This window comes from Galeopterus variegatus, unplaced genomic scaffold (assembly GCF_000696425.1).
Source record: "Galeopterus variegatus unplaced genomic scaffold, G_variegatus-3.0.2 Scaffold129, whole genome shotgun sequence".
In the NCBI taxonomy this organism is placed as follows: Eukaryota; Metazoa; Chordata; class Mammalia; order Dermoptera; family Cynocephalidae; genus Galeopterus; species Galeopterus variegatus.
Window position 1 is genome coordinate 725,222 of NW_007726240.1, and position 16,523 is coordinate 741,744.

The following is a 16,523-nucleotide window of genomic DNA, read 5'->3' on the forward strand; positions in this document are numbered from 1 at the left end:
AGCCGTTGGCAGATGACATGAGCTCAGTCCTCAGCAATGGCAGCAGCAGCTTACATGTCTGGTGGCGGCAGCAGCAGCCTCTCAGGGCATCCCAGGGACAGTTGCAGTAACAGCTTACAGCAAAAGCCTCCAGCAGCAGTAGTGGCCTCCCCAGGCTCCCCCGGGGACATCCCGGGGGCAGTGGGGTGCAATGGGTCAGAGCCACTCGTCCTTTATACTTAAGTCATATCCCAGGACACCTGGGTGCACATGCACAATTACATTAGACAATAACCAAGGAACACTGGGCACACGTGCCTATTTACATCAAATGCTTGGCAAGATTCTGAACATCTGAGGGGCCCTGACCATTTTCCTATATTTTTCCAACACACTTCTAGGCATATACTCAAAAGGATTGAAAAAAGGTTCTCTAAGAGAGATTTGTGCGCCTGTGTTCATAGCAGCAGCATTTACAATAGTCAACAGGTGGAAGCAACCTAAGTGTCTATTGACTGATGAATGGATAAGCAAAATGTGGTCTGTCCATACAGTGGAATATTTAGCCTTAAAAGGAAAAAAATTATAATATATATTATAATTTTTATAATAATTATAAAACATGGATAAACCTTGAGGACATTATACTAAGTGAAATAAAACAGCCACAAAAGGACAGATATTGTGATTCCACTTACAGGAGGTATCTAGAGCAGTTAAACTCAGAGACAGACTGTAGGAATGGTGGTTTCCAGAGGTGGGAGGAGGGGGAAATGGAAAGCTGCTGTTTAATGGGTAGAGTTTCACATTTGCAAGATAAAAAAAGTTCTGTAAATCTGTTATACAACAATGTGAATACAGGTAACACTACTGAATTGTATGCTTAAGAATGGTTAAGCTGGTGGATTTTATGTTATATGCATTTTACTGCAATTAAAAATAAAATAACATAAAAAGTAAATGGAGCTGGTTTGAACTGCAGCATCTGAGGTCCATCCCAGATGGGCTGAATCAGAACCTGCATTTTTTAACAAGAATCTTCCAGGTGGCCCATGCACACACTAAACTTTGGGAATAGCTAGTCATAATGTACTGAGTATTAGACCAGGGTTTAGAAGATGTAGCAGACACTGTTGTTTGCCTACCCCACACCCATTACCTCTCTTCCTTCTTACAAAACCCGACATTTTCCGAGCAGCCGTATGCTTCAGGGGAGGCTGGCCTCATCCACAGCCCCATGGTGGTCCCACTCCCCTGGAGTTACTGGTTTGCTGTTGGGACTGTTGCCTGGTTCTGGCCAATAAAACTAAGGAATGAATTTCTGGGAAAGGTTGGCTCCCTTTAAGGACACCCCAAAAGAAATGGCCACTTTGGAAGTTTTCATGTCAGGATGCGAACAGAGCAAATTCTGTAGACATCTTGGGACCCTGCAAGCAGCTAGCCCAATCCTTGATAACACAGAGCCACTGACTGACAACATTCTGGACAAAATCCTCATCAAAGGATTTCTGGCTATGTGAGATTAGAAATACATTTATTGTTTAAGACCATTTGAGTAGGATTTTCTATTACTTGTAGCCTGGGATTTCTCAACCTTGACACTATTGACATTTGGGGCTAGATAAATCGTTGTTGTGGGGATTGTCCTGTGCATTGTAGGATGTTTCAAAGCATCCCTGGTCTTTGCCTACTAGATGCCAACAGTACTTCTCCCTCCCTCAGTTGTGACAACTAAGAATGTCTCCAGACATCACCAAATGTTCCTTGGGGGGCCAAATCACCCCCAGTTCAGAACCACTGTTGCTGCCAATGTCATCCCAAGGAACGCAAAGAACTTTAAGTCTGGGCCGGCCCGGTGGCGCACTGCGCTAGTGCGCCGCTTGGGAAGCACGGAGGCGCTCCCGCCGAGGGTTCGGATCCCACATACAGACCGGTTCCCGCTCAGCCGCTCACTGGCTGAGCGAGGCGCGGGGGCAACGCCAAGGGTTGCGATCCCGTTGCCGGTCCCCGGTCCGGTATGGGGGCAACACTGAGGGTTGCAATCCGTTGCTGGACACGGAAAAAGACAAAAGACCAAAAAAAAAAAAAAAAGAACTTTAAGTCTGACGCCTCACGCTGCTGTGGGTCCTTAGGAAAGTAAAACTCGCTGCTTCCCTCCCCTCCCCTGAGGCCCTTTAAGGATCAAAGTGAGATCAGGTGTGTGAGAAAAGCAAACACACGCAAGGTGTTACTAATCACTATGTCTTTGATGCTGCCGAGCATTGATAACAGTGCCCATTTCTATTTATTCGCAGGAGGTTTAATAGGCAGAGATGTTTAACGTAACAGAAGGCCAGCATGGATAGTGAACGGAATTTTCCCTCAGCAAAGTTTGTGTGGCCTGTGAGACTTCCAGGCTGGTTCTCACTTGGAAATCCTGCACTCCTGTGGGCCGGCCCTGACCAACCTCTCTTGTCTTGTGTTTCCCTTCCTAGAATCTACTACCACCTCAAGACCACTTTCTTTGGGAGTCCCCTGACTTCTAAAATCAGTGCCTTCAGATTCGTCTCTTCGCGGAGAGTTTAGTTCTATCTGAAGTGTTCCAAAATGTCCTCCAGGACAGGAAGACTTACAAGAGGATCTCTACTTTATAGAAAAGTATGGAGGAGGATTGGGAGGGTGGGAGCAGGGGAGGGGACAGGGGACAGGTGCTGTGAAAGGAAGGCATTGGGTGCATCTGATCATGTATGTTGCCCAGGGCTCACCATGTGCCAGGCACATTACTAGGCACTGGGGCTGGTGTCAGGGTGGGGAGCAAAGGCCATTAGGAGGCAGCTGCAGCCCTTGGGGACTCTCGATCTACTGGGGATTATGTGGTAGCCACTGGGTTGCTCTCCTAGTGTAGTCCCATTTTATGGTATACGGCAACTACCCCAATTTTTGTACCCCCACCCCCACTTCTGCAGCCTGTGACCTTTGAGGGCCACTCACTCCCTCTCTGAACCTAGAGGCAGGACGTGCATATCAGACCATAATTTTTGTGTTAGGTGCTGGCATATAACAATTTGGACTGGAGAAGGCATTTGTTGGCTGCTTCTAGGGAAACAGCTCTGTGTTCCTTTGGGGGAGGAGAGTGTCTTGCAAAAGTGATGCCAGGCCCTGCTGTGGCTGCTTATTTCCATAATGGAGTTAAGCTGAGGACTAAGCCCATATGCAAACGAAGGCGGATTCAAGACAGCTGCAGAGAAATCAAGCTGGAGCCTTGATCAAACCACATCTGATCTACCTCTGGACGTTTTGGTAGCACGTACTAATATGACCTCCTTATTGTGTAAGCTGGTTCGAACTGGATTTTCTGTCACTTGCATCATAAACTGTCCAAAGTGACACAGAATTAGGTACCAGGAAGGGGATGCTACAATGAACAAACCTTCAACATGCAATTAGCTGAAGAGAGATGTTCAGGCAGAGAGCAGCAAGGATGTCTGTACTCAAACTAGGAAGACAATATTCCTTCTTTAGCAAAACAGCCAGGGAGGTGGGATGTAGACTGCATGCCCATGGAGACCATGCCATTTGGAGGTCTTAAAGGAAATACTCAGGATGTTGGCTTCTTCTTGCAGTCTTCATTAAGGTCCCAGAAGGCTCAAATTGAGGGAGGAGGTGGCCCATTTGAAGGTGGAGAGATATGTAAATAAGCTTTGCTCAGAGAAAACCTTTCTGCCTGTGGTCTGCAATCTAAAGTTACTGGAAATTGGGCCGGCCCGGTGGCGCACTGCTGCAGTGCGCCGCTTGAGAGCGCGGTGGCTCTCCCGCCGAGGGTTCGGATCCCACATACAGACCGGTTCCCGCTCACTGGCTGAGCGAGGTGCGGGCGCAGCACCGAGGGTTGCGATCCCGTTGCCGGACACGAGAAAGACAAAAAAAAAAAAAAGAAAGTTACTGGAAATTGACAAGCAAGTCCTGCTGGGCTGGAAAAGCTGATTTATCTGGCTAAGTCAGAATATAGGCAACAAATAGGGGACTCATCAAGAGGAAAGATTGGGGCCCCAGAAAAACTGTTCCCCCAATTCCCAGGTCTCTCCCAAGCATTTTAAGAACATCAAGCTTGATAAAGGGGTCACTTGACTTGTGAAGACATATCTAGGTAACAGCTGGGAGGCAAGGGGCAAATTTGGGGTGACTCCCCACTTCAGAGATGAGGGAAGATGCCACTAATCTGAAGAGCAGGCACTGGGCAAGGCACAGAGGCCAGTGGCCAGCTTGAGGATTCTGACCTGGGAAGATCTCCAGCTCTAGCTACCAGCCCATAGATCTGAATAGAAGAAATGCATTAAATTCTTAAGGGAGCTGAGTTGCGAAAGAAAGTGGCCAAACCTGACCTGAGATCACCCATCCCTCAGGGCAATCCCTGAACTTGTAGCCACAAGAAGTGGGGCGCTAAAACATCGACTCGTGACAGGCTTCAACCCTGCGGCCACTCAGATGTTGACAAGGTAGTGGACAAGGGAGATATACCCGAATCTAGAACCGGGTACTGCCACATTGTCTGACTGAGGAACTTACTTTACCATAAGGGCAGGGAACCCTCAATGTCTGTATCCAGCAAGATACTGCGTGTGCTGGTAACCCACGGCAATGGAACGTTTCCCATTCTCTTCTTCAAATGGAAATTCTTACTGCGAATATCCTTTGCTGTTTTCTTTCCAGGTTACCAGCTGTATTGATAGTGGTGAACTTCAGAATTTAGTTCATTGATTACCAGACATGATGGAGAGTATGATGCACCTCCCCCCGAAATATGACCTTGAATCCAAATCTAGTAACTGGATGAATCACAGGGCTGCACCCTTTGAGGGAGGGGGTGAGGCCGTTTTAGCCAAGTGTGGGTATTTGCGATGATTATTTAGGGGAAGGAGAGTACATGGATGTTGGGTTGCCGGCGGTGGGCTGTTATGGGACATTATGGTTACCACTCTAACACCCATCTACCCTTCTCTGGATAACAATCCTGATTTTGTTCAGGTAACTACACCAGAACTCACAGCTTGTGTTGAGTGAAGCTAACTCCACTCCCAGATCTAGGACTGAGGCACATGGCTCTGACACTAAGCTCATGCTGGTGACGTTGCGTAGATCTTAGAGACTGGATGAGGCATCTGCCTGGAACTTCTGAGAGACGAGTTCTCTCTCTTCCTTCTTTTGGTGTGGATTTGTTGGGACATACAAGTGCTGCCATGAGAAGCAACTGAGACCAAAGCCAACACAAGGAGGGAAAGTTGAAAGAATCACAGAGAAATGGAGCTGGACCCAGATCGTACCACACCCTCCCTTACTCCTGGGCTTTTGAGTTATATAATGTCTTCTTTAATATTTGAGTCATTTTGAAGTTTCGTGTTACTTGCAACCAAATAATAAACTATTACAGAGTGTGATAAATGCTAAAATCAAAGTATGACAAGAGCGTCGGGGTGGCTAAGAGAAGTTAGGTTAGTTAGTTAAGAGAAGCAAGCTGTTCTTTGAGCACTGAGGGTGGGAAGAGGTGGAAAGGAAACGGTCCCAGTTCTTAACGTTAAGCGCACCGTTTCTTGGGGATTTATTTGATTCATCTGCGGCCATCATTCCACCTCTCTTTTTGTGAATGGAGGGGTAAAGGCCACCTTCGGTGTAGGGCAGTGCACCGGGCATTTACAAGTCCCCAGTAGCTTTGGATGACGGAAGGAATTCTGCCATCTGTTTTCCCCGTCCCTCGGTAGGCTGAGGGAGCTCCCAATATCCATCCACACCGTGAACACCTGCTAATCCTCTTTCCTCCCCACTGTAGTTGCAGGAGATGGGTCACATGTCTCCCAGGCTGAGAGCCTTCCTCTATGAACCCATTGGAGAAAAGGATATTGGCTGTGTGGACGGGATCAGCCGTGAGCTGGCCATCAATTTGATCAACAAAGGTTTCAACAAGGTAATTTGTTTTTCTTACTTCTCCAGCTTCTCTTTCCCCAGTCCTGCCAGGTGGCAGCTCCTACCACGTGTTCCTGCAAGGGGTCATCAGAGAGCAAAGCTGCCGCTTGGCAGGGTGCCACAGGCTTCAGGGCTACTGACCCCACATGCTTGGTCAGCCTCAAGGGCCCGCAGATGATGGGCAAATGGAATCACTTCATCTCAGAGCAGCTGGGCTGGGCATGATTCGCTTGGTGTTCAAACACTCGGGTGGACAGGAGTGGGCCGGCAGCCGGAGTCTAGGGCAGAGCTGTCAGGACAGATGACATGGATACACTCCCCACCCAAGGAGGAGTAATGGCAGCCTGGGGTCTGTACCCGGGTAAGGGGATGTGAGTTATTCTAAGATGCTATTTCCAGCCTGAGAATGGCCTTAAGGATACCCAGTGGAATGTGAGCGTTCTTTTCTGTGTAATTATTTGTTTTCATGGGGCTATTAAAAAGCTGCTTGGAACCTCAGGAGAGAATGGGAGACAGTCCTAAAGAGAACCCAAAGAAAGTGAGCACAGACAAGGGGGCTGGGAACTGACACAGAGCTTTGCACACCCAGTCAAGACCAGCGCTGGAGCTGCTGCTGTTAATACCCTGCAGTTTTCAAGACAGTCTACACCAGCAGGCAGGAAGATGCTGCAGAAACACCCAGACAGGCTGGGAACTGCTGCATGCACAGCTGAATGTCAGTTTGGTTTGTACCCACACCTGAACTATTGGACCTGGTTTTCTACCTGATGTGCTGCTCTGTACCAGTTGTTAAATATTTGGAATACCACACCAATCCACCAGCCAATTTAATATCTAACAGGCGGTAGTGTTAGGAAACTGGAGCTCCGCAGTTAGGCAGATTTGATTCTTTCCTCCCAGGTAAGGGAGATAGGGCCATTCCTAAGCATAGCGAAGTTGGCAAGTCTCATTAGGGGAGAAATTTTAAATTAAAAATTATTTTTTTAAAGAAATGACTGTTCCTTTTACTTTTCTGTTGTGTTGGAACACAATTATGGGGACAGGCATTGACATGAAAGGTTCGACTCAAGGAATTTTCACACGTATATACACCCATGTACCCACCACCCAGACCCAGTGATTGGACACCTCCAACATTCCAGATGGTTCCCTCGTGCCTCTTCCCAGACAATGCCATTTCCTATCCCCAGAGGCAACCACTATTCTGACATCTACCACCACTGATTTGATGTTTCTATAATTGTGGGGTTTTGTTGTTATTGTTTATCTATACTCATCATTTAAAAAGTACTTTTATTAAGGTATAATTTACATACAGTAAATTTCACCTTTTAAAATACACAGTTTTACAAGTTTTGACGGATGCATACAGTCATGAAGCCATTACCACAATCGACGTAGAACAATCCCCTCTCCAAGATATTCGTCCTTCCATGCCCTTCACATTCACTGCTCTCAGTCTCTGGAAACCACTGGTTTATTTTCTGCCCCTACAATTTTGCCATTTTCAGTATAACTGTGTTTTAAATGAGGATTACAAGTGGGATGATAGACATATTTAATAAAAAGGAATGAATGGGTAATGGAAAATTTTCAGGCATCTGAGGACTTGCCTACATAGAACCAGGGCCGTAGGGACAGTTTAGCCGTGTGTAGCCTGGTCCCTAGAGACATGCCCCTCTTGTGTTTATGACCTCCAGGCCAGCCCAATGACCAGCACTCCCCTGTAGACCCCGTGCATTGCTGGAGCCACTAATTCCAGGCACTGATGCTGGGGATTTCACCATTAGCCTTTGCTTTTTGCCTCTCCCACCTATGATTAAGGTGAGCTTTGCTATCTCCACTTCACAAATGAGGAGAAAGAGGCTCTGGGATTGCTAGTGCCTTGACTGAGGTCCCGAGTGCAGACAAGAACGGCTGTGGATTCCGCTGCCCTAAACTATACAAGAAGACCGTGACCAGGTGGTTACGCCCTGCAGGGAGGGGCTTAGACTGAGATTTGGTGGTGAGACCCCGTATCAGGACCTGGAGCCTGGCTGGGCCTGTAGTAAGATCCTGGAGGAGACCCAGATGTGGTCCCTACATGATGAGCTGGCCTCTACTGAGGCGTAGCTGCCCCTCTCCCCTGCTCCCCTTCCACCCCAGACTGCAGCTCAGCCTCAGTTTCTTTGCTGTGAGCAAACACTGCCTCAGGTCGCACCCTTGCTGGGCCTTGTCCCATGGGCACTGGTTCTCTCAGCTCCTTCTTCACCCTGTCTGAGCACCCACTGGGATGCAGACCTGTGGGCCACACTCACACCTGCTCGGCCATCAGCTCTCTCCAGAGACACCAGGATGCTGGATGCACAGGGAAGATGAGGCACCAGCCCCTTGCCCCAGGATGCCCCTGGGATCAATCTGGGTATTCCATCACCTCTCTCGGGGCATGCCCCTGAAGGAGGGCTGGGCATGCAGGCACCCCCTGAAGCTCTCCAGCCCCGAAATCTGGCACCTTCGCCACTCTCCGTGTCTCCCACAGGTCTTTCATCTTTCCTTCCACAGAAGGTGCAGGGTGCTGGGAGGGGGCTGTTCTTACGTCCTTCCCCACCTTCTCCAGAGCTACAACTTACAGCATGAACCGGTCTCTGTCTCACAGTGGAAGTCATGACTTTCACAACTATTGCTTCTGCTCCAAATTCACCCAAGCCTCCTACAGAGCTCAAAAGCCAAAAATGTGACTACATTCTCTCTGGGCTATTTTTTGTCTGCCTGGGGCAGTCAGCTTTGGCCTGAGGATCTAGATCTCCACCATGCAGTACAGTAGCCACCAGCCATGCATGCCCGTTGAGCACTTGTCTGAATCGAGATGTGCTCGAAAGATGAAATACACACTGCGACGTTAAAGACAGTGCTTCCCCCCCAAAAAGAATGTGAAGTATCTCATCAGTAATTTTTTACTGATTATATGTTGAAATGATAATATTTTGGAGATGTAAGAAAAATATATATATCAGATTTAATTTCACCTATTTCCTTCCTCATTTTTCTGTGGCTACTAGAAAATTAAAAATTATCTAAACAGCTGGCTCGCCTGAAGCTTCTCATGGACAGTGCTCTAGATTTAATGGCGGAAGGGCTGCAAGGGAGAAAGGAATTCTAGAAATGGGAAGCCCATGGTGCACACATTGGCATGGCCCAGCTTTAGTCTGTCTTATGTTCTCTGTCCCACCCCACCCACCGCCCACTGCTCCCATGCTAGAGAGAGATGGTCTGTGAGTCACAAACATGGGACCCACCCTCCTGCCAATGGGGCCCCTCTCGAAACAGACTTTGATCCCCTTCTAGGCCCTACTCATGGCCCCCTTCCTCTAGGAAGCCTTCCCTCTGACCACCCCACCCAATACACTCCTTTTTCTGAGTAGTTTGAGTTTTTGGCGGGAGCCCCTCACTGTGACATCTGTACTGCAGACTGTAGTTTTTCGACCCGTGGCCTGAGAGCCCACACCCATGTTAGGGGTACAGCTTGCCTGTGGTTTTCTCCCTAAACTCCTCTGAGGCAGAGGATGGGTCTGTGTTCTCCTCTCCCTATGAAAACCTCACCCAGGAGAGGTGACTTTCCAGACATTCAGAGTCGTGGGGCAGAGCCTGTGGAACTCTGGAGTTCTCTACAGCTTAGAAGTCAGTTTAACATCACAGAGAATCCGGTTTGGCTCAGTGCACTTTGCAGACACTATAAAGCCATATTCTTGACCCTAAGTCTTCTTCCTGAGGGGCACTTGCAGGGTCAGAGTGGCATGAATGCCCTGGGCGCTCACCTGCTCCCCCGTCTCTGCTAACAGAAGTGGCACATGGTGTTTGTGGCACGTCAGGCACTTCTAAGTGTGTTGCATATATTTATCTCATTTAGTCTGACTTCATTGCCAAAAAAATCCCGTGAGGTACCCTGTAGGCATACCTCATCGTATTGTGCTTTCCAATAGTGTGTTTTTTACAAATTGAAGGTTTGCGAAGACACTGCATTGAATAATTCTATCAGCATTGTTTTTCCAACAGCATGTGGTCACTTCATGTCTCTGTGTCATATTTTGGTAATTCAGGCAAATTTCAAACTTTTTCATTATTATTTTATCTGTTATGGTGACCTGTGATCAGTGATCTCGATGTGACTGTTGTAATTGTTTTGGGGCGCCACAAACAGTGCCCAGGTAAGACAGTGAATTTAACTGGTAGGTGTCGTGTGTGTTCTGATGGCTCCACCGACCAGCGTTCCCAGGTTCTGTCCCTCTCCTTGGGCCTCTCTGTTCCATGAGACACAATATTGAAATTAGGCCAATTAATAACCCTACTATGACCTGTAAGTGTTCAAGTGAAAAGAAGAGTCGTACGTCTCTTACTTTAAATCAAAGGCTACAGATGACTAAGCTTAGTGAGGAAGGCATGTCAAAAGCTGAGACAGGCGGGAAGCTGGGCCTCTTGTGACAAACAGGTAGCCAAGTTGTGAATGCAATGAAGTTCTGGAAGGAAATTAAAAGTGCAGCTCCAGTGAGCACACAGATGATAAGAAAGCAAAGCAGCCTTACTGCTGATATGGAGAGAGTTTTAGTGGTTTGGATGGAAGATCAAACCAGCCATAACATTCCCTTAAGCCAAAACCTCATCCAGAGCAAGGCCTTAACTCTCCTCCGTTCTGTGAAGGCTGAGAGAGGTGAGAAAGCTGCAGAAGAAAAGCTGGAAGCTGGCAGAGGTTGGTTCATGAGGTTTCAGGACAGAAGCCGTCTCTATAACAACAACATGCCGGGTGAAGCAGCAAGTGCTGATGAAGAAGCTGCAGCAGGTGATCCAGGAGATCTGCCTGAAATAATGGATGAAAGTGGTGACTCTAAACAACAGATTTTCAATGGAGATGAAACAGCCTGATACTGGAAGAAGATGCCATGTAGGACTTTCATAGCTAGAGAGAAGTCAGTGCCTGGCTTCAAAGCTTCAAAGGACAGGCTGACTCTCTTGTCAGGGGATAATGCAGCTGATGACTTTAAGTTGAAGCCAATGCTCATTTACCATTTTGAAAATCCTAGGGTGCTTAAGAACTTTCCTAAGTCTACTCCGTGCTCTATACATGGAAAAACAAAGCCTGAATGACAGCACATCTGTTTTCAGCATCGTTTACCAAGTAGTTTACACTGTTGAGAACTACTGCTCAGAAAAAAAGATTTCTTTCAAAATATTATTGCTCATTGACAATGTACCTGGTCACCCAAGAGCTCTGATGGAGATACACAAGGAGATGATGCTGCTTTCATGCCTGCTAACACCACATCCACTCTGCAACCCATGGATCAAGGTATAACTTCAATTTTCAGTTCTTATTATTTAAGAAATACATTTCATAATGCTATAGCTGCTGGAGATAGTGATTCCTCTGATGGAACTGGACAAAGTAAATTGAAAATCTTCTAGAAAGATTCTCCATTCTAGATGCCATCATTAAGAATATTCATGATTCATGGGAGGAGGTCAAAATGTCAACATTAACAGGAGTTTAGAAGTTAATTCCAACACTCATGGAAAACTTTGAGCAGTCCAAGAATTTAGTGGAGAAAGTCACTGCAGATGTGATGGAAATAGCAAGAGAACTCGAATTAAGTAGAGCCTGAAGATAGGACTGAGTTGCTGCAATCTCATGATAAAGCTTTAACCAACGCAGAGTTGCTTCTTATGCATGAGCAGAGAAAGTGGTTTCTTTTCTTTTTTTTTTTCCTTTTTGTCTCTTTTTTTACTGACCGGTAACGGGATCACAACCCTCGGTGTCGCGCCCGTACCGGGGACCAGCAACGGGATCGCAACCCTCGATGTTGCACCCACACCGCGCTCAGCCAGTGAGCGGGAACCGGTCTCCACATGGGATCCGAACCCTCGGTGTGAGCGCCGCCGTGCTCCCAAGTGGCGCACTCTCCAGTGCGCCACTGGGCCCGCCCCAGAAAGTGGTTTCTTGAGATGGAAACTACCACTGGTGAAGCTGCTGTGAACATTGTTGAAATGACAACCAAGGATTTAGAATATTACATAAACTCGGTCAATAAAGCAGTGACAGGGTTTGAGAGGACTGACTCCAATTTTGAAAGAAGTTCTGCTGTGGGTAAAATGCTATCAAACAGTATCACATGCTACAGAGAAATCTTTCATGAAAGGTAGAGTCAATCAAAGCGGCAAACTTCACTGTTATTTTAACAAGTTGTCACAGCCACTCCAACCTTTAGCACTCACCACCCTGACCAGTCAGCAGCCATCAACATTGAGGAAAGACCCTCTACCAGCAAAAAGATTATGACTTGCTGCAGGCTCAGATGGTTGTTAGCATTTTTTACCAATAAAATATTTTAAATTAAGGTATGTGCTTTTTTATAGACATAATACTATGGCACACTTAATAGACTATAGTATAGTGTAAACATAACTTTTATATGCTCTGGGAAACAAAAAAATTTGTGTCTTTCTTGCAATATTTGCTTTATTGCAGTGGGTTGGAACCAAACCCACAAAATCTCTGAGGTATGCCTGTATTCATTTCCATTTTACTGATGGGGAAACTGAGGCACAAAGAGCCAACGTGTGACTTGTTCACAGTCATGTGAAGTGACAGAGATGAAATCTGAGTCTGGGCAGGCAGACTGCGAGTCGGGACACTATTCCGTTGTGCTGTCTGCCCTGCTACAACTGAAGTCGTGAGGAAGGGGCCTCTCGCATGGCTGCCCTCCCCACTTACCTGTGAGGCTCGCTCTCTCCTGCACCTGTCTGCCAGCTGCCACCGCTTCCTCACCTCTAGACTCTCCAGACTCTAGGGACTTCGCTCCTCCTCCCAAAGTCACTTCATTAAAATTGGTGAAGAGGAGCAAAGGCTGCTCAGGATCAGAGGCCCCAGTGTGGTCAGCCCGTGCCACCCTCATGTTCCCAAGTCCCCAAGGCTGAGCTGCCGAAGGCCCCAGCTCCTGTCCGTCCACTCAGCTGCATGGACAGGGAGGTACCGGGCCCCACTGCCTGACATCTGAGCCCCACAAAGAACCAACCACATAAGCTTTGGGGTGTCCCTGCGTAGGGTGCCACATAAAATGCAAGGGGTCCAGTTCAATTTCAGGTAAACATAATTGTTTAGAATAAGCACATCCCAGGGAGATGGAGGAGAAAGACGGAGCAAGACCAGCACTGGACTGAGCACTCAGGCTGAAGACAGAGTTTTAAACCTGAAATGACCGAGAGATATTGGATTTGCAAGGTTGCCATTGGCCATCAGTGGACATAAAGGCTTAAGGGCCAAAGTCTGGTGAGAGAAAAACAGAAAGTTGTGTCATCGAACCGAGGAGTCTCAGGGCGACGTGAGGTGCGTTCCATACGCGTGCTACGGAGCCGGGGACCTAGGCCGGGGGGCGTAGTGAAGACTGAAAATTTCAATGAGTGCGGACCAGGGCCACCTACCTAATTGTGGGCTCCAGTGCAAAATGAAGATATGAGGCCTCTTGTTCAAATTTATTGAGAATTTCAAGACAGCAGCAACAGAGCATTAAACCAAGTCGAGAGCTCGTCTGAGTGTGGACCCCTGTGTGACAACGTGGGTCATGCTGGTGCAGTTTCAAATTGCTGCTGTTTAGCAAGGAGTGGACTCAGCAAACAGGAGGGTGGTTCTCACTCTGCTTGGGGCAAGCCCCTGGGTGAACCTCACTGTTTGGACTTGGAGTTGAGGGTAAGTCTGCCCTTGAGCTCTCATCTTATGACTTCAGGAAGGAATTCACTCCCTGGCTCGGTCATGGCCACTGTCCAGGGACAGATGCTCAGGGTTTCTATGTTTCCACGTCAGCCTCCCTGCAGCTGGATTTTTGGGAGCTTTGGCCTAGGGAGGAAGAGGGGCGGTGTCTTTTCCTTTTGGATAGAGATTCAATTTCTGGAGCTGGCAGAGAAACCAAGCGGACAGCAGGCAGGGCCACGGCAAGAGGCCACGACTCCAGCTTCCCTAGGGAGCAGGGCAGACCCCCTAGGGATGAAGGCAGAAGACAGGCCAACTTTCCCTTCCGCCCACTGGAAGACACCAGAGTGAGACCGGAGGGAAAGCCGAGGAGGGAGTGTCAGGTTGCAACTTGGCAAGACCGAGGCCCTTCTTCCTGTGGCATTCCTGGAAAGCTTGCCTCAGGCCCTACGTGCCACACATTCCCCGGCTGCCTGGTTGCTGAGCCTGGTGGGGACATGGAGGCTCTGATTACCGGGCCAGCCAATGCCAGCTGTGAGGGCGCCTTAGCCTCCAGGCCAGACTGCAGACAGTTGGGACACAGGAACAGGAGAGAGAAACAGGGTCTTAAACTCTCCAATTCTTAGTGACTCTCTGTCTGGAGAATGGGACGGGCGGGGCACATGTGAGCATCGGATGGAATAAACTGTGTCGTGTCCCCAGCAGCGTGTGAGTACGGCCCATGAAAGTGCCCCGTGTCACTTAAATATTAATTATTATCATTAATGTTTTTCTCCTGGGACAAAGTTCTGCATAAACCATTTACTATTAATCATCATTAATTATTATTACTAATGTTTTCTTTCCTTGGACAAAAACCTGTGTCTCCTGATCCTGTTGTATTCACCTTGGTACCTTCCACACCTACAGCAACTGGCTCAATTACCACTCAATAAACGTTAATTTTTTTAAACGTTGATTGAAAAACATCTCAGTGAAATGCACCACTGAAAATGGGGGTATACTCATAAAGTAAAAGGGATCGTGTTAAGCTATATTGCTTTTTTAAAAAGATGATTAAAGTAGCAGCTTAAAATTACCACGAAACCCTGGCTTTTTTCTCTTTTCAACAACTGGACCATGACTAAAAATAAAACCTCACCAAACGCCAATGCTTGGGATTCAATTTTTATTTGACTTCTCTGTTTAAAAAATATGTTCCCTTTGGTTAAGTAGAAGTTTGCTTTGTTTTATCTAACTAAGCGTTAACAGACACCAGCCGGTTTTCTGGAAAGGGCCCAGAACTCAGAGGTGTGGGTGGACACTAGTTCTCGTTCGTTCCGAGCTGGAGAGCCCCCAGACAAGCCCTGAGAGACAGGCGTTTAATGTGACCTGAAATCTCCAGCCTCCACCATTTAGTGGTTTGGCCACTTTATGGTCACATGGTCTTGGAACGTTCCTTTCTCCATGTGGTCTTTGCTCCTTGTCAATAACGGTGTGAAACAATTGTAAAAGATAAATGAAAAGCTGTGGGGGCAAGTAGTTAGAAAACTAGAGAACATCATAGAAATATCAATCATGATGCACTTAATATTTATCTTATATGTATTTTTCATCTGCAGAGACTCCTAGGAAGGGAAAGACGGGCAAGGTTCAGCAGGTTTTATACCTTCTATGCTCCTCCCAAAGGGCTACATCTCCCATTACAAAAGAGAAATTTCATTTTCTGAATGCTTTCCCATTTTATTCACTTAATTTAATTTGCAGGACTGGTCCCTTGATGTGCCTTAGGAAGGTGCAGAAACTGAAACCCAGGTTCTGCAGGTTCTTACTTCAGCTTAAGTGCGTTGCTTGAGATCACACAAGAGGTTTGCAAAAACAAATCAATGTAAAGATGCCCTTCATCCGCTGGCCCCATGTGCAGTGGTTCTCAACTGAGGGACATTTTTGTTCCCAAGAGGACATTTGACAATGTCTGGAGATGGTTATGATTGCCACTGCTTGGGATGGTGAAGAGGGTGTGACTGGCCTCCAGTGGGTAGAGGCCAGGGCTGCTGCTAAACATCCTACAGTACACAGGACAGCCCCAACAAAACAGAACTATCCAAACTGTCAACAGTGCTGAGGTTTAGAAACCCTGTGCTACAGCAACTGAGAAAGTAGTTGGGTGGGGAGTGTCTCTAACCCCATGTTGTGTGTGGGTGGGTGTGTTGTGTGTGTGTGTGTGTGTGTGTGTGTGTTCCAAAGAGAAATACTAGATCAGAGGCCTGAAGGGAGCCTCAGAGGTATGCTAGGCCCCCACTACTCAAAACATCATCTGGACCAGCAATAGCTGGGAGCATGCTGGAAATACAGACTCTCAGGTGCACCCCAGACTTAGGCTTTCTGAGTCAGAGCCTGCCTTTTAACAAGGTCCCAGGTGATTCAGGTGCTCATTAAAGTTTGCGAGGACCGGTCTGCTTCATTCCAGGCTGGACAACCCCAAACCAGCACTGGGAGACGGGCATTTAACTTGGCTTTACATCTCCCCAGGAGCCTGTGCCCCAATCCTCCTGGCCCACATCAGGGCTTCAGGACTGACAGCCTCCCTTGCATCTGACCTGTAACCCCTTCCTTTGATGCTCACGTGAGTCCTAGTGGTTGGGGAAGGAAGAGTACATCTGAGCCAGTTTATTACAACCTTTCCCATTTTCCTTGCTGCCCTGTCCCCGGCCCCAGGCCTACATCCTGTTGGGACAGTTCCTTCTGATGCACAAGAATGAATCCGAGTTCCAGAAGTGGATGATTCGCTGCTGTGGCGCCACCGACTATGAGGCCCGGGAGAGTTCCAACTGTCTGAAGGAGTGGTGCGCCTGCTTCCTGTAGACACCATCTCACTGCTCCACCCTGGGCAAATGACACCTTCTCTGCTTGC

General features: G+C 47.6%; 1 protein-coding gene across 1 annotated transcript; it reads left to right on the forward strand.

The window, feature by feature from the left end:
• Window positions 1–5,791: 5,791 nt before the first annotated feature.
• On the forward strand, window positions 5,792–16,474 carry BANF2 (barrier to autointegration factor 2). Its single transcript, XM_008588527.1, has 2 exons — window positions 5,792–5,917; window positions 16,328–16,474. The coding sequence occupies exons 1-2, from the start codon at window positions 5,792–5,794 to the stop codon at window positions 16,472–16,474; spliced, it is 273 nt and encodes a 90-aa protein (XP_008586749.1).
• The last annotated feature ends 49 nt before the right edge of the window (window positions 16,475–16,523 follow it).